This window comes from Buceros rhinoceros, unplaced genomic scaffold (genome assembly GCF_000710305.1).
Source record: "Buceros rhinoceros silvestris isolate BGI_N320 unplaced genomic scaffold, ASM71030v1 scaffold14895, whole genome shotgun sequence".
Lineage (NCBI taxonomy): Eukaryota > Metazoa > Chordata > Aves > Bucerotiformes > Bucerotidae > Buceros > Buceros rhinoceros.
The window spans coordinates 540-19,222 of record NW_010412384.1 but is presented as its reverse complement, the minus strand read 5'-3'; the positions used below and the strand labels follow the sequence as shown (position 1 = coordinate 19,222).

The following is an 18,683-nucleotide window of genomic DNA, read 5'->3' as shown; positions in this document are numbered from 1 at the left end:
TGAGCCCTGAGCAGAACAATAGCGAAGGGGTGGTTAAGAGATTAAGATCCCATGACTGATTTTGGTTCACTGATCTGCAATAAACAGTAAAACTTTAACAAATATGTTATTCCAGTACTGTCTTTGCTGTTAGAGTACTGCCATGGTCTTCACTTTTCATTGGCTAATACTTTCTGGTTTTTATAGATAAGGCTGGTGAAGTTAAGAGCAGTAAGCAACAAAACCTTTGCTACACTAATAAGTGTTTCCTTTTTAGAGTGCAAGCACTGCCCCTTTCCTACTCCCTCCCCTGTTGGCTGGCTAGTGCCTGACTGTCTGCACACAAAAATCAAGCTCAGCAGATCAGGTGGCTCACTGTTCACATTTTTAGGTAGCCAGAATCAGGGAGCTGAAAGGTGCTTGTAGATATGTGCACAGTGCTAAATGATAGCCTCTGCCACTGTGACTGAAATTTCCTCCTTTCCTGAGCTCCTGAATAAAAAAAGGCTTTGCTGTGACCAGACCAATTAGCCAGGATCACCTCAAACTCTTTCCTCAGCTATGCAGAGAGCAGTGGACATAGTTCAGAGCTCAGATGAAATACAAAGTCATGAATTTGTTCTACAAGACCTGGGAGAGACTTCTGATCATGCATGCACACTTACTACCAGCTGTCACACGCATAAAAGTTGGCGCCTAGTGCTGCACTGCAGTATTATCCACAGCAGGAAAGGAAAGAGACCATTCTGTGTCTGATCTAAGTATTGGAAATCACAGTACTGAGGACTTGTGCAGCAAGTGAGGGACTGGACAGGGCATCATCCACTCTCCCTCTGGCAATTTAAGAGCTGCCCAGAGACTGACTCCAGTAGTAGAACCTCTGGTGGCAACTTTGTGCTGCAACTCACAGCCCAGCTCATGACACTGAAATCAGGTGGTTTCAGCTCCGCTTTTGGCTGTGAACACCACAGGAGCTGAGGCACAGACATACTGCCTGCAGGAGCAGAGGTGCTAACTTCTTAAATTGCTCCACTAAAGTTCATGAGTCAGTCTTTAGACTGTAGCCAGAGCTACTAGAGCACTGCCCATGAAAACATCCCCAAATTCCCCCTCATTTCTGCTACAGTAATTGTGACTTCAGACATGTCACTACTGGTTCTCCAACTATTCCTGAAATTCTCACTCATTTTGAAGAGCTTTTTCCTAGTCAAATATTAAGTGGAAACATCTATCATCCATCTTGGATTTGTCCTATTCTGATTATAATTTTCTTTCACCTAAATCTAAGACTCTTAAAAACAAACTGCTTCATGGAATATGCAAAGCTGGTTACACAAACGTCTTATATCATTTGGAACAGCAAAGTGCTCATTTTCTGCAAGAGACTGGTTTATCTCTAAGACAAAAATATAACCAATCTGTTCTGAAAAGAATTGATTTTGTCAGGACGGAATCTAACATACGAAGTGCATAGGACATCTAGCATAGGACTGTATGTCTTCAAGAGGCAGCCAGAAGCAAGATCAACAAGAGTCAAAGCAATGAGAAATTCAGTTTTACTCAATCTCTCTAAAACAGTGTAGAGGATGCTCACTCCACAAGCGGAGTCATTGTTAAATAAGCATCTCTGCTGCATTTTCTACATCTAAGAACAGTTAGAGGTGCTCAAAAAAGGAACTAGCCCAGACTGGCTCCAAGAAGGAGGTCACCAACTGCCAAATTCTGTGCAGGCTGTCCTAGGTCAGGTGCTGTTACGGAATTGTCTGCCAGGTACTTGCACACAGGTATTGCCACTGTCAGTGCTAAACACATAGTCTATTTATGGGAAGCGAGTATGTGGTGTGGTTGCCAAAGACATCCAGGACTAGACTTCATGGCATTTCATGAGAAGTTGCATTAACATCCGCTGTTCAAAGAACGCGAGTGCAATCCACGCAGCAATAACTGTTACCATCTGAAAGATCTACGCAGCAGTTTGCCATGTGGTTGGGCTCAATCTTAAGCCTCCTTTCCAACCTAAATGATTTTATGATTCTATACATAAGGGATTACACTTTGAAATAGAGTCATATGTGACATTAAAGCACTGTGACAACTTTGCAGTAACTTTCTGTATTAAGCATTTCCTGCATGCTCACACTGCCTGTTGCCAGTTCCATTGAGTCTAGGCCAGGAACCCATCCAGGCAGCAGACAAAAATCAGTCCCTCAACAGTGTACTTACAGTGATACACACATCAAGTCAAGTACAACAGTCAAGCAAACATCATGACAAGGAAATCCAACAGGATGAAGGCAGGTGTTTTGAGATAACCCAGAAAGCTCAGAAGAATAGGGATAAATATACTAAAGAAGACAGAAGGGTATCTAACCTGTTTGGAAATGTTGGGTGCACAGTAGCCCCTGTCATTTAATAAGGACACAGTTAAAAAAACATCAGTGAAGTGGTCTGTGATGGAAGGATGTAAAGGAGGAGGTTTTGTATTCCCCCCATCTGTTTCCCCAGAAGGTACTCTTGTCTTTCCTTTCCTGCCACAGCACCAAAAGCCCTTTTCTTTGGCCTGAAACCCTGTAAGCAAAGCTGTGCTCCACTAAGTCTCCCAAACCTTGCCCTGCTCTCCCTCCTTACAGCCACAAACACTCATTTATTCTACTGGGGGTGGAGACTACACAGCTGCAAATAGAGTTCATTTAAATAAATTAGATCCATAAAGGTGTTCATCTGCATGCCCAGTTAATGTATTAATCACATTGACAAGATCTTTACATGCTTGAATGAGTTTCTCCAAATACATAAGATTATAAATCTGTTTTTGGAGTGCAGTAGTTTCTTTTGGTCTGAAGCCTCACCTACTGGTGATATAAGACATTTGTGTAACCAGCTTTGCATATTCCATGATGCAGTTTGTTTTTAAGAGGCTTAGATTTAGGTGAAAGAAAATTATAATCAGAATAGGACAAATCAAGGTTTGTTCCAGCCCTGTGCCAAACAAGAAAACAAAAATACAGAGGAAAAGTTCCGAAAAGGAATAAAACAGTTTTCTGTAACCTACTAGCTGTGCTTCAGTGTTAAAGCACTCTGCTTTAGCATCAAACAACAATCCTTCCTGGTTCCAGATAGAGAGAAACTTGAGTTTAATGCAGCTTCATCCTTTTTTAATTTTTAAAACAGACTTTTAAAGGCAAAAAATGGAACCAACTGACCCAAACTGATTTACAGCGTTAGCCAGTAATTCAGATACTCTGATTAGCATCTAATAAAAACCATTTGATTTCAATCTTTTTAGTCTTCAGGGATGCAGCAGTTAATCACACACCAGGAAGGGACTGAAACTTTGAAACACCATTTCCTCCTTACATGTCTCTGTTAAAATCTGTACACAATAGAAGGGATTAGTAGGCAAAAGCTAATGCCACCATGTGAGATGGAGACCTTTCCTGTTTCCAGGAGAAAGTGGGTGACAAAGTATTGAAACTCAAGCAAAGTTCACCTGCTCTCACAAAAGGAAAGACTACCATGGGACAAACTTAAGCAAGAGGTAATCAACACAGAGTGGGGAGGTAGAGGAACAAACCTACACCAGAAACTGCTCAGCTCTGCTGAGTCTGACAGCTTTCAGGCAAAGGAGGTTTTCCAAAGAACCATTCTGATACACCCCACCGTTCACTGGGTCGGGTGCACCACATGGAATAGCTGATACCAGCTGAAAGTATAGTCTACTCTGCAGTTACACAATAATTCACTTATTTACACATAGCATCAGCAAATGCAGCCCAAAACTCAGAAAAATAAGAGTGCCACATGGTAAATGCAATAAATGCTGTAACTACAATAAAGACAAAACACGAGATCTCCCTGCAGCTTAGAATGGACCCTTCTGTGTTACAATTTGCAGATACAACGTTAGGACTACGACATACAAAAGCAACCACAGTGTTTGCTCACTGCGCTCAGCTTTTACTCCAGCACACTGCTAAAAATGGGTAAGGTAAGAAGACCCAGTATGCCAGTACCCTGCTCTAACACAGGCACCAGGATGGACTATAATATAAGTCTTTGCAAATGTTTATAGTGCAGACAATACTTTTACGAAGGCAAGAGCTTCTTGGGGCCACTGCTATGAGCCACCTTGACCTGCAGCCCCATGTGAAACAATGCAATTCTACCTGGGTTGAAAAAGGCAGCTGGATGTCTTACACGAGTCCCAATTACTCAGGACACCAATACTTTTTAAAAAGGAGAGACTATCCTGACTTCCAGAAGTGTTTCTTCCTCTGCAACTTCATCAGGTCTTGCCATGTCATCCTACAAGTGAGTTCTGCTTGACAGTTGACCTGGTTTGAGTTATAACAGAACTAATTCTGTTCTCTCTCTCTCTCGCCCTTTTCTTCAATGGCCAATGTCTGAGGAGGACTCTGTCCCTTCTGCCTTCTATCCCAATCCATGCATTCCAGAATCCAGCTCCTGCATCCGGTTCCCATCTGCTGCTGAGCCCAGCCTGGACCTTCCCCAGCATCTGCCCACAGCATCAGTGGTGATGGTGACATGGTTGCCATCGGGGGGTCTGGTTTGGTATTGGTTTTGTATATATTTGTATATATGTCATTTTATTATTATTCTCATTAAAGGAGTTTTAGTTTTCTTTTCCAATCCATAAGTCTGTCTCCCTCACTCCTTTTCCCTTTGCCCTCTTTGGGAAGGAGAGGTGTAATAGAGAGCATCAATCATTCATCTAGTGGCCGGACCAGCCCTAACCCTTGACAGTAGTGTATCATAGTTTAAGAAATTTGGTAGAGTTTATCCTTCAGGAATATAGTTATACCATCTCTGCAAGTAACTTGAGAGAGAGGCAAAGTTCAATAAGGCAATGCAAAGTTTTACTGGAGATGAAGGAAACAATCTGTCTAATATCAGTACTATTTCCAGGGCTTGCTCTCAACTTGGAGATGCTAAAAGAAAGCTGAGTGACTATTTCTAGGTAGAGATTGTTTTCACATTGTCCAGAGAAGGACTAGCAAGGCCAGCTGATACAAAGTCCTGCTGTGGGCTGATGTATGCAACTTGCTCATGACCATACTATTTTATGATTCAATGACACAAGAACATGGTAAATCAGATTTGCAATGGGTAAAAGCTGTGTTGGTAAAATCGGGCAAAGATTTAATACTTGCTGAAGTTACTTGCTTCTCTGGCTAGTAGGATATACTCTACAATATAAGCCATAGCAGCAGGACACTCCACATGCCCACGCTTCACACAGCTCAGCAGTTTGACACATGGCAACTGCAGGTGAATCACTGTATAATGGGAGCATATGGAGTAACATGGCAAACGTCTTTTAGTGGCATAGTTCTGGAAAGGCCATATTATTCATGTCTGGTCACAAGTAAGCACCACAGATCATCTTAAAGTCACACAAATACATTTTCTTCTATAGTCACAATATAAAGTCCTTATAAATACCATTTTTTTCAAATCATAAAACATCCTCCATTCTCTTCCTACCAGATGTCCTCATACCCATTTACTGGCACACCTGAGCTCCTCCACGTAGGTACACATCAAACTTCCTGTACTAACTTCAAAAAAATAAACGTCTTTGCAATTCCATCTCACAATTTCTCAGAAATGGACGTAGCAGCTGGGGAAGTTGCCTTTTTCTGAATGTCCATCTTGTTCTGTAATGTCAGAATCAGTTACATTTCTATCTTTCCTACATTTTTGCTGTGTTTGCCACTGCAAAATTCTGTTTTCCACAAGATTCAGCCCTGTAAGAGGAGCTCCAAGGTCAAATGTTGTTCATTGATGATTGCCTATCAGGACCAGGCTACATCCAGCTCCCTGATATCTCCTCCCTCAGTGGTTTTAGATGGCTCTTGGATCTTGTATGAAATGCCTAGCTTCAGGGGCTGACCCAGAGAATAGATTCCTTGACTGGGGTGCAGTAAACGCCAAAGTTGTCTCTGGAGAGGCTGGCTGACTGGCACTGAGTTATTGTTCCCGCGCTAATCAAATAGTGAATGCATTCTAAATCCTTGTTCAAATTAATCTTCTTTCTGTACTACAAACAGATTAAAGTTGTGCAGTCCAGAAGAAAATCCGATTTCTCTCACAGTTTAGGGGGAGAGGGGGAATACTTAAAAAAACATTCGTAATTATCCAGCTGTTCCACAGTGCATGGTAATGTAAATAACTGTTAAAGGTCCAGCTGTGTATTGCTAATCCTGGTAAGTGTACAGGAAGATCTGATTCTTTTATCTGTTTTCCCCAGCTTTACAAGTTTTTATCTGGGAATAAATTCCAGCTCTATGGGATTAACAATATGCATTTGGACCTTTAACAGTTATTTAAATTAGAACATACTGTGGAACAGTTGTATCCAGTGAAGCACTGAGGACGAAAAGGGCAGAAGGATGCAGAGGAACTCAGAACACTGTATTTGGCATCAAATTTTTCGTGCAGACAAGCTAACCCATCCTACTGCTGGTCCAGCAAAGCTTTCCAGTCTTACTCCAGCTTATTCCTCTAGAAAGAATTTTCCCAGATCCTTAAATCACACCACCTTTACACTGCATGTTTTAGTAAACCTGTAATTCATAAACTAGATGTTTAGCTGGTGTCAGAGCTACACTGATCTGGTGCAGCAGGAGATTGAACCAAATCCCTCAATTGCAAGGCTATTCTGCATTCAAAGGAATCTTGATGTGCTGGAAAAAGTCTACTGCAGCCTTAATTATCATTCAGGTAATTATGTACATGCCTACTAATCATTACTGAATCCTCTGCCAGCAGGCACTGTGCAATAGTGAATGAGAACCATAATAAAATATAACAAAACACAGTTAAGGGATCTCACATCTTAACATACCACTTCCCATTTAGGTAGTGGAGTCTAGATATTATTTTCCCAGGTGTAGTTAGGCAAATATACTACTCCAGCAAGGAGTGGAGACTTTTGGAAAGAGAAAGCAGTAGAGAGAACACAGAACTACTAAGACACTGCAAACTTATCTAGTATATGTTTAATTTTAATTCATTTTATCTGGGCTTTAAATGGCAGGCTTTGATTTTGTTTTTCCTGGTAAATGTTCTGGTAATAGAGTCCTTGAATAAAACAAGCAACTTCTACAGCAGTGGGGTAGACTGCTTAAAACTCACATCTCCACCTGCTAATGTCAGAGACCTCTTTTAGTCATTATTTCATGCTCACATGACTCACCAGTAATAGCCTGTTAGTGATCCTCACCAGCCTTTCCCTGACAACGCTGGAGAGGAAAACAGAACTATTCTTTGCCCCTCTTGTCCTTTCTTTTGTACTTGGGACACTATCTCTGCCCTCTTGCCTGTCCTTTACTGCACAAAGTAGGCTGTTCAGCTGCTGCAAATGCTGTCTGGTGTACAGAAGGATGTACAGAGAGAAATGGAGCATGAACAATTCATCTCTCAAGGCAGGTGTGAAAAAGCATCTTTCCTCTTGTTCACAAATGCCTCATATTGTGCATTTATAGGAACTGCACAGTGTAAGTAACACGTGTGTTAGCATGCTAACCCAGGTTTGCAAAAATAACACGGCAGTTCAAGCACAGTATCTATTTGCCTGCTTAGAACAGGGAACCAAAATATTTCATTTGTCCTCAGTAAGAACAAAGAAAAAACAGACCAGCTCCCCAGGCAGCAATTAATATATGCATACGTACTCCAACAAAGTATCTAGTTCAATTAGTGCAACTGAGAAATATGGCTACAAAGTGATGTGTCAATTACATGCTGGGACTCCTTTGGTCAAAGGCAAGAACGAACAGAAATGTACTATTGGGTGATCAGAGCGATAGTTAGAATGGCTGGATTCCTGACTCTGCTGCATCCTAGAGTCCGGGGGTGGCTAAACCGCTCCAAATTTGTCCACCTGAGACAGGAATGGTGGCAAATCCTAGTTTTCGAGGAGCACTGAAAGACTTCACTTGCTTTTGTTTGCAAATGCTCAGAGAATCTCCCGCAGACATTAAGAACAAGGGTGTAGAGGAGAGGAGCACTGGGAACTCACAGAGGGCATCCAAATTTTTGCTAACAAGCCTTTAGGTACCTGTAAGTTGGTAAGAAGGCAGTTAGTAAGAAGGCAGTACATGCTGGCATGCGGGGTATGTTTCTCTACACACTCACTGCTATTTTCAGATTATCCCTACACTTGAGGTTTTCTAGGGTGCAGAAGCAGTCAACCTCCATGTAAAAGCAGCTGTCATAACAGCATACTAGTTGAGGGCAGTTGGAATAGAAGTAAATAACCAGGCCCCTGAGATCATGGATACCACTTGGCTAACAAGATATTTCGGCTCCAGAGTTTAAGATCAACCTGCACCCCTTCCTACAGCGCACAGTCCATCTGTGACACAGGGTCCTGTGAGGGGAAAGTTTACAGGATTCAAGGAGAAGCCGGATGACTACTTGGAATACAAATCCACTGAGAGTTATTAACCAAAGAAAAGTAACCTCCTGCTTATGAAACCTCTTGAGCTAAAAATTACTCGATGTTTTGAAGTTTGAATGAAGTGTCATATATATTCACTTCATATCTACCCTTCCCTCAGTGCCTATTCATGGTCACGATTGCTGCCAAGTTACCTGACTAGCTGGACCTCCAGTCTGACCCATGACGGCTGCTCTACATTGGTAGCTGCAATAAGGAAATTCACGTATCACTGCCTCTACTCTGGTGTCTCAAGTTCCAAACTTCATCACCAAGCCCAGTGCCCACTGTATTAAACTATGAAAGACCATAAAGTGACCCAAAAGACATGCCGGCTCCACAGAGCAAGCATTATCACAGAAAGAACAACAAAAAAAAAAGTGTAACACTTCCGAGCCTGTCAAAGATCTTTGAGAAATGCAAGCACAGGTCTGCATGTAGATGTTGTTCCTGTAAATGAAATCAATTTGCTTAGCATTAACCATCACAAACAAGATACTTTTGATACAAGAAAGCACGGAGGTATTCACACACTTCTCTCAGTACGCTTTAGGTGCTAAAGGCTACAATTTCCTGACTGAGGAAACACCTTCATGAGAGAGGCTGACAGGAATTATACCATTTATGACACCCATTAGAAGCATAACTAGCACTGTGTAAAAACAGGCCAGTTAAAGATTCACCCCTGAAGGTCTGTAGCTTCACAAAATCACCACGAAGACTCGTAGTGCAAGACATATGGAGCATTTTCATTTAACAAGAAGCCATTGAGATAAAAGGATTCACTATTGCTCCATGCAGTATGAGGAGGAAATATGAAAATGTGGTGCTGCACATGATAGGAGTTTGTGAAAGTTAATTCAAAGGTGAGTGTGGAAGGAGAGAAAAGGAAAGCAAGTAGGTGAGAAAAGAATAGTCCCTGGGAAAACAAACAAACAAAGAAGTTACAGAGAAATATTTAAAACTCCAGAAGAATAGCTCAAAACTGTGCTGTTCATCTTTTTCCTTTGAAAAACAGTCTTGGATTTTTTTTTTTAATTTTAAATAGATAATATTTCCCTGATGTTTTAACATTGGTTTATACTTAAGCCTTAGACTGAATGGAAAATACTTAAAAGGCCTGATCCAGCATTGGTAGCACACAACTTTTAGTCAGGTTACTCCCCGTTACTCAAATGAGACATAAACCGAGAAAAAAGATCCTGCTAGAACCCAGTGATGAACGTTACCTAAATAGCTCCAGCCTGCTATTCCGAGAAATTCAAAACAGCTCTGACTTTGAGGCTGCCTATTGTCCAGACTTCTAAAGACATATCGATTGGTTGAGACTTGCACTACACCATATCAAACAAGGGCCAAGACTAAACAGAGTCCTTACCATCTTTGGGAGTAATCCAGACTGAAAACTTACCACAATGTTCTTGTTCAACTGCAATTAAAGTTGCTTCAGCTGAAGAAATCCCTGTGCTGTGGCACTTTTCCTCAGTGACTCATACACGAGCTCCAAAAATCTGCACATCTCTCAAGTGAAACATTTATCTGTGCAAATTTAAAAAGGCTCTTCTCTGCCTTAAGTATGAGTTTTCCATCCTTCAACTTCTATTCTTTTTATCTATGAACTCTGAATTATGTTAATACAGAATTTCAGCAGAGAAGCCTGGATGAATGTAAACGTCCATTACTACATATTTTTTATTACATCATTTTCTCTCTCATACACATATGCTTACTGTTAAAGGAAACAGGCAGCAATACCTGGTCTGAAGGCTCTTTAAAAAACAGGACAGGTTTTATTAATACACTGTGAAAAGTGTTTAACAGTATCATCACTGGGAATCCACAAGCATTAAAAAATCTTAGTCTCATATAACCGGGGAACAAAGACAGATTAAAAATAAAGTGACGAGAAACAATTCTGCTGCAGCATTTCCAGCACTTTCACTTGCACGTTCCATCAGCAAAATAACAGAAATATTGCTTGACTTACCCTTTACTCTGATCCTCTTCTTACTCATAGTAACAGTAAAGTTGGTACCCTACACACTCCTGCTATTTTGTTTAGAGAATGACAGTGGAGAGGGAGAGGGGAAAAAACCTAATTCTCTTTACTGAGCAAAAAAATTTCTCCTATTCCTGTGGATGCAGCACTGTGCATTCTCTATAAAGGACTGCTGACTCCACCCTACATGCTGAGGTCTTACAGCTAAACCCTGGCAAAAACAGCAAAGGTAAAAACAGCTGGGTGAATGGAACAAACAACCTAGCCCATGCATCGCTTCTTAAAGGCCAGTACACTTGCAAACATAGCTTGTTGGTCTGCAAGCATATTCTGTTGGTCTACCAACAAAATAGCGGAGGGGAAACTTACACTTGTTATTATCTAATCCTTTGATAATTTTCCTACAGAAAGCTTGTAGTGTACTTGGAAGCTGTCAAATACTAAAGCATTTACACATAAAAATATTTCGGTTTTATTTTTTTGTCTGCCTGCTTTCAGTTTGTCAGCTGCTGAAAGAGACCTAAAGTTTATGTATTCTTAAACTTCTAAAATGTACAGGAAAATAAGGTTGAAGTACTCTAGACCAAATAAATGTAAAAAATATCACCAAACAATGCTACTGAATTTAAATATCTCTAACTTGATTTTACTGCTGCTAGGCTTTAGCTGCCCAGCAGGACCTAGAATGCTCAACCATTAATGTGGGTTAGACACAACAGTCTTATTTTGTTCCTGTATCATTAAGAGATATAACAACTTCAGCACAATTCAGATGTGGGAGCATTATTCCTTCCTTTGTTTGTACTCTACATTGCAGAAGATTTCTAGGAGCCCGTAACTGGGTGCAGGAGATGGGCAGAAAGCTGAGTGATTGTGTGATACCCAGAAGCTGTCCATGGAGCTTTCAGTCCATGGAGCTTTCAGTCAAAGAGCAATTTGCGTTTCACTTTTTCCAAACGCTCCCAAAACTGTCATAAAGCTGCTGACAGGCTATTTCCAGCATGAAATCATGATTAAATTTGCCCCTCACTTCCCAGAGTCCCAAAGGACATCCACCTGTCATTCGTGGCACTAGAGAAACGAAGACACCAGTTACATTAACTGTCTGTGCATCCTATAGGGAACGGACATAAGGGTTTTGCTAGTCTTTGGGCCTGGTAGCAGTATCCCCATGGACCTCTGCAGTCTTTGGATTGTTTTGTACAATCTAGGCAAAACAAAGCCAGCTTTCAAATACTTTCAAGTGCGACTGGGGTTACTTGTATTTTATTGCAGATCCCTTTCTCTGAGGACAATGACTTCAAAGGCTGCTCCTGTGAAGCCACCACAGACTAGCCAGATCTGCAAACCCATCTCAGCCACTGCAATTCTATCAACATGGAAACTGGCTGCTGGATGATCTATGAACATCCCAACTGTACAGGCCATCATTACTTCCTGAAGAAGGGAGAATATCCAAACTACCAGCACTATATGGTCTTCAGTGACTCCATTAGGTCTTGTATCACCACAGCAGTAAGTTTTCCATATTGTCTCCATGTATGTTACTGCCTTTATTAGAATAAGAGCACTACAGCACATTTTGACAACTCTGGCACAAGTAACAACTTCACCAGAGATCTCTATGTAGAAGGAAGGTAGAAGAAAGGACACTTATCGAGTTTACCTAGTGGGGTTTAGACTCCCAAAAAGGTAGATAAGTCAAATGGGATTCTCAGCCAAATGAACGGTTGGTTAGAGCTTGGTGTTGAGGTGGGGATTTTATGATATTTGGTTTTATTTTATTAGTATGTTTATCTATTATTTTTTATATATAAAAGCACTTCACCAATCTTCTAAAACCACTCCAACTATACATGATCTACACAAGAAAGTTTAGCACAGAGCTGAGAACCAAACCACATCTCCCATGCCTCAGTCAATGTTCATCTTTCAAGGTAGGCAAAGTTGGGGACTACATTACTACAGAGGCAACCTGACATATCCCCTTGTAGAGAAACCACCATGTATTTGACATGGAAATGAAGGCATATTTCCCTCCTGATAGATTTTTTTTCTCCTGAATACTTCAGCCCAGAATAGTTATGTGTTTTTCCCTCCTAGACTTCTGAGTAGACTTTCTAGACTTCCGACTAGACTTTCTAGACTTCCTCTCTGGAAGAGTTTTACTAAAAGGGGAGAGGTTGATGAGATATGAAAGATTTCAATACTCACACATAAGGCTAAGGAAGCTTTGGTCCAGGAATAGCCTCAATGCTAGAATGTGTCCCTTCCACGTTCATGAAAACTTAAGTTCATCCATGTTGTAACATTTATGTACAATTCAGTTTCTCTGTCCAATAGAAGCTTCATAGGCCATCACAGTAAGTTTCCAGATGCATTCCATCTGCATAAGATAATGCAGCTATTTTCTTCACTGACATGAGTTTGGGGCTTCGCTAAGCCAAGTTCTGTGTGCAAGTTCTGAAAACTAGCACAGACACTCTTGTGACCTTTCGAGCTGTAGAAGGAAAGGCGGCGTAGATGAGGAGGGTTGATTTGGAGACTAGCAGGAAGGGAAGTTGATTGGGAGACTAGTGGGAAGTATCTGAGAGGTAAGAGACAAACTGAGAATTACTTTGGGGTAGAAAAAAAATCCTAAAATTAGTACACATTTCTGTGTGCTTTCCAGATTCAGAACAAGAGCGTCCAGAAAGTTTGATTCCATAAATGTAGATACTAAGGTGTTGTTGGGTTGGCTGTGTGTTTTTTCTTCAAACTAAGTAAGGTGTTGGTCTTTGCACAGTAGCACTACTCATGTCTACACAACTGTATTGAGCATTGACGAAAGAGCAACAAGTATTTTTCTATATAAAATCTTCACTGTGCTAGATACAAGATACTTGAAACAGTCTATCATCTTCATAAATGAAAAGAAAAAAAAAATCTATCCACCTAAGGCTGTATAACAAAAATAGGATCAGAAAAAACTCCCCTCTGTCACACCCAGAGCCTTATCCAGTTATTATATCAGCATCTAGGAACACTGGAGGCACATGACTGCTGTGGCAGTCCAGGTATATCACTGAGCTTATTTCTTACCTGCATGTGCAGTTGAAATGTGGTGATCTTTGACTGGACTCCACTTCTGCTTCCTGCCCCACTACAACTCTTTCAAAGCAACTGCAGTTCTACTCTCACAGGAACAGAAAGGACTCACAGCACTGCTGCTTTAAACTAGGATCCAGTCAAAGTTACTCCCATTAAACTGACTTTCCTACACATATTAGTGGCTATTCACTGCGGAGTTGCTAGCATCGGTATTGCATCTAGCAAGCTGTAGTCACCTAGAACTGCCACTTGACATTCTATGTATACGTGGACTTGCCTTTGCAGCCCCAGGAGCACAGCTGGCTACAGATCTGCGAGAGGAATTACTTCAGAGGCAGGATGTTGGAGTTCTTGGATAACTGCCCTCCTCTCCAGGATGACTTTCACACTGGATTAAGCCCCTGTTTCTTGCAATGTTTTTTGTCTTTGATTTAAAGCCCAGCAGAGTCAAGGAAGTTTCTGGACTACAGCGGGATTCAAAGCCTGTGCTTGCTTTACTGGTAGGAGTAATTTCCCTGAAGTCAGTAAAGGTGAGCTGGTAACACCCAAGCTCAGAGAAAATCTGCATCTAAACTGCCAAGCTGAATTTTTATCTGCAGTCTCAGATCAATTTGAAAAATAACATCTCAGAAAAAAAGTATTATTTCAGACCTTAGAAGGAAAAAAAAAAAGAAATAAATTAAAAAAGTCCACCTGAAACTGAGTCCATGGAACCAGCTCCATTCTTGAATTTATTACAGGCTGTACCTTACATCTTGAATGGTCCCATAAAAGCAATGTTCTTCTCAGAAGTAGTTCTCCTACAAATAGTTTGGCAAGTTCACAGCCATGGTACCATCATGGAGGTATGTATGCATACCAAACCTGCAGCTGTGACAGTAAGTTACTTAAGACAGAGCAAAGCATTTTCAGTATTTACCACCTTTATTAATAAGAATAATTATTTCTCTCATTATTTATAATGCTACAGATACCAAAACAAATGTTTCAGCTGCTTATTCACTTCATGATGAAAAAAACAGTCCTGGTGCTCAATAGTTCCTGCTGCCATTTGATGTTAAGTCCAGAGTTCTGCACAGGACTGCATCACTCCTGTTCCCAGCTGAGGGTCTACACTGTGCTTTTCTGTTTAGCCAGGACCTCACACTGTTTCTCAACATGAGCTCATGTTGACCCTCTGTAGCACAGAAGTAGCAACTTTCCCTAGAGTCTGGGGTCAGAAAACAGAAGAAAGACTCATTATGTTAGAGAATCTACAAGCTGTTCAGTGTGCAAGTGGGGCCCCCAAAGTCTCACACGTACTTAGCACACTGTTTACACAACACTGCAGGATCTTTAAAACTCTGCTTTCAAGTTCTACAACACTGGCCATCATTCAGGTCTCTATGGCCTTTCTGTGTCAGGAGTGAGGCTAGCAGATCCCTGGAGGATTCACAAGGGCACAGCCTTGGTTTCACATCCCATTCAGAAGCAGACACTGTGCTGCAGCCAACATCTCACTTCTGGGAGGCCACGGTGCTAACATTTTGCAATACTCCCACCTCTAGCAACAGTTGAAGCTCTCCTAAGCCCATCTTCCTTTAGCTCCCTTCATTGCACCCTTCCCAAACCAAGTGGAGTCAGGCCCAAAGTTGCTATAGCAGGCCTTCTTGAGACAACCTTACCCCGTCATCCGAGAGGGAATTAAGTTCAGACTGATTGCCGTAGACTACCACACCTACACATCCTTAAACCTTGGCTGCTGACATGGTTTTTTCCCCTGACACGATTGTTTTCAGGAGCCATGCTGCATACCCAGACGTGCTGAATACGGTGGACATAATAAAATCATTAATTAAACAACTTCTTAATTGAAGCAGAATGATTGGAAGTGCAAAGTATCAACTTCGCTGATCACTGGCAATGAGATGGCAGACAGTAGGGATGGCTTACTTGAAAAGTCAGTTTTGGTGGAGGAAGGAGAACACTTTTACAATGCAGCCTTGTGCAGTAACAACTGGTGTCTTTGAGCATCTGCAAAATAAAGAGAGCTGTATCATGAGTCTAAATGTGCTAGCTCTAGAATGGCTGAGCTAATGACAGCAGAGGAGTGGGGCAGTTCTCATCCCGAACACCCACCCATGGCTGTTAGACAGAGCTTGTAAGAACCTAGGCAAACAAAACATATAAACACATACTATATAATTTAGTCTGGAAGAGTCTTTGGGATATACCCTACACAAGAACATTCTGAGCACAGCTGCAAGCTTAGGCCTCTGGTAAGGGAGCCTATGCTACAGAAAAGGAACAGAAGAGATTACCTCACTGCCTGGGCCTTTTACAGCAGGGGATTCATTATACTAAAGGCCCCCTGTGGAAACAAGCTGAAAGGATAGAGAAGGTCAAAACCACCATAGTTCCAGGCTACCCAGGGGTAAATTCCTTCCTGAATTTAAGTCTGATGAACGGTTTAACCCTGCATTATATGAAAGCGGAGCAACCAGGGACCAGAGGGACTTAATGCTATTAGCCAGACCATCATCTCCCAGCTTCAGCTTGTGGCCAGTTTCCAACACTTTGAAAGCAAGCAACTAAAACCAGCTTACTTGTCAAGGGGACAACAAATTCCTTCCCATTTCCAAATTTTTGCAAGCAATCTCTGAACCACCTGGGGAACAATGTGAATACAGTGACAGAAGGAAGATTAAACAGTAATGAAGTTCGGTGTCTTACCTAATAGAACAATCGCACACTCATTTTGCTCAGTCATAGCCAGAGAAACTCAAGCCAAGCTGATCCCGTGCTACCTTCAGCAAAACACCATCTCAGAGGCCTTGAAATCTTGCAAGGGCCAGCTTGGTCCTTTGCAGCAGCCACACCAAATGCAATCTCAGGTTAACTTAGCTTGAATGTCTAGAATCTAGCACCACAAAGTCCTATTTCTTCTCATACAGCAAAAGGTATTTTGCTAGTGGGAGTTTTATGCACAGCTGCCAAGGCCACTTGCTTAGTTAAAATGTAAATATTATTCCTTGCTTCTGAGCAAGGGTCTATTTGTAAAGGAAGATGGAAGAGTCGAGAGGCAGGTTAATTTCTAAGCATATTTCAGGTCACTGTTATTAAACAAAGCATTAGCCCTAAGACACCAAACAAAACCTCAGATAAAAGCTTTGTCATAGACCTATCTTAGCATGATTTTTGCTGGCCTGGGACATGATCTCAATAGAAGTCTTAGAGCTAAACAACAGGTTTGAGAATACCTGAAAGTCAAACACAGATCTTTTTCCATTTGCTTCTACAGAAAATAACTATATCATAACAAAAGCATTATTGTAAGGTACGTGGTTTTGCCTGACACTTCAGAGGTCGCTGGCCTCAAAGCTGCAGTCCACTTCTTTCCTGAATCTTCCCTTAACCTCAGATTCATGCCTTATCCCTATCCACACTCATCTCTCTAACCATTCTGTTACCTGAACTTGCTGACTAACAAGATCAGTATGATGACTGAGTTACGAACATACAGCTACTGAAGAGAGATAAAGTACAAAACCACAGGTATGAGAAACAACCACTATTGTAAACAGACAGTTACCGCAAGAGAGCAGCTAAGGGACAATGAAATAAAAATTAACACTGCCTACCTGTCTGTTTAAGGTCTATGAAACAATTGGTGCATAATTATGGAAGAGAAGGTGATGAAAAGTCTTTCACAGGTAGACTAATCCATAAACACATGTTAAAGTACCCATACACAGCTGGCAATGCTTCTTTTTATATCGTCCTCCATCCTTTGACTTTCACATCCTTAGCTGAGTCTTTACGAAGGTAAGTACACCAAAATATAAATTCACCTAGAATTATACTATATATGAGGGGACAAAGCTGCAGCTTACCTTTATCTGCTGACCTCTCTCATTATTGCTTATATTTGCCTGTGAGGGAGAAGTCACAGTGAATACTGAATGTCTGTGCCAACAAGGGGAGTCTAAGCTTGGCTTACAGCCAGTGACACAGACATCCAAAAGCCACCTTAACAACTTTATATTGAGCTATGTGGCTTAGGAAAACGTCTAGGTCAGAGCAGGAGACCACTCACTCTGTATGCCACCAGATCAAATGCTTTACCTCCCCTCCAGAGAACCTACATAAGGTAAGACCTGCCTATGCAAGCAGCAGTAACTGCCTAAACCCACTAGGATAACTATGTCACTGTAACTCCAGCAGGGTGGAAAATGTCTACTTTATAGCCTCTGAGCATCCTAATTACATGGGCGGCAGCACTTAACAAGGGAAGAGCCTCCCACTTCTATCAGAGGATGGGTTTTTTGTTGTTGTTGTGCTAGAGCCTATTAAAGGACTTCTGTATGCAGGAGCAGCTGCTATCACTTGCTAAAGTCAGTAATGCAAGAAAGTACAGCAGTATCTCAAAAGAAGCTCGGGGTTTGTACGTTACTTTGTTTGGGCCTGACCTCTTCAAAAGAAGAAGGTGCAAGAGAAGTTTGAAATAGGCTGTTTAGTATAGAAGAGGCTGTAAGAAAATGTGATAAACATCTGTAACTCAAAAAGCATGCTACAAGGTGCTTCCTTTCTCCATATTCCTGTGGACAGGACAAATAGCAATGGTTTGTGTTTGCTTCAAAGGTGATGCAGATTGACTGTTAAGGAGGAACTCCTGGCAGTAACTCAATCCCTGAGATAAGTTCCTCAAGGAGGAGGCAGAACCTCTTCCGTTCCTGCAGGCTGTTCACAGAGGGGCTCCCAGGTGATTTAAGCATAGCAGATCCTGCCCTGGGGATAAAGCTAGATTCTGAGCTCTTGAGGTTTTTTTCTTAATGGGAAAATTATGTTGCAGCCTCAAGATGGGAGACTATCGTGGCTAACAGCAAGTACCAGAACACACGTATCACATGACTGAAGATAATTTTACCGACTCATTTTTGTCAGTGACCTTCCATCTGTGCTAGGACCTATGTTTGGATATTGCCATGAAAGATACTTCTCCCATTCCTGCACTGCTGATCCACACGATACAACACCAGGCATAGATTAGCCCTTAAATTTCTCCAGGGAAACTTCAGTCATCTTCTAAAAGCAACTCAAACGTGCAAAGGCATGTTGCAGGGATGGATTTCAGGCTGTCTCTGGGCTCTTGGTGTCACTTAACCCAACCCT

The 18,683-nt window shown here is 41.5% G+C and overlaps 2 protein-coding genes across 2 annotated transcripts; both read left to right on the top strand.

Annotated features, from left to right (window-relative positions):
* The first annotated feature begins 4,098 nt into the window (after window positions 1-4,098).
* LOC104493662 (gamma-crystallin B-like) lies at window positions 4,099-5,892 on the top strand. Its single transcript, XM_010136387.1, is given in 4 exon segments — window positions 4,099-4,290; window positions 5,488-5,533; window positions 5,800-5,840; window positions 5,842-5,892. Coding segments are annotated over 4 exon segments (330 nt in total).
* Window positions 5,893-6,681: 789 nt separating this feature from the next.
* LOC104493661 (gamma-crystallin B-like) lies at window positions 6,682-13,967 on the top strand. The gene is given in 3 exon segments (XM_010136386.1): window positions 6,682-6,723; window positions 11,718-11,957; window positions 13,824-13,967. Coding segments are annotated over 3 exon segments (426 nt in total).
* Window positions 13,968-18,683: the final 4,716 nt, after the last annotated feature.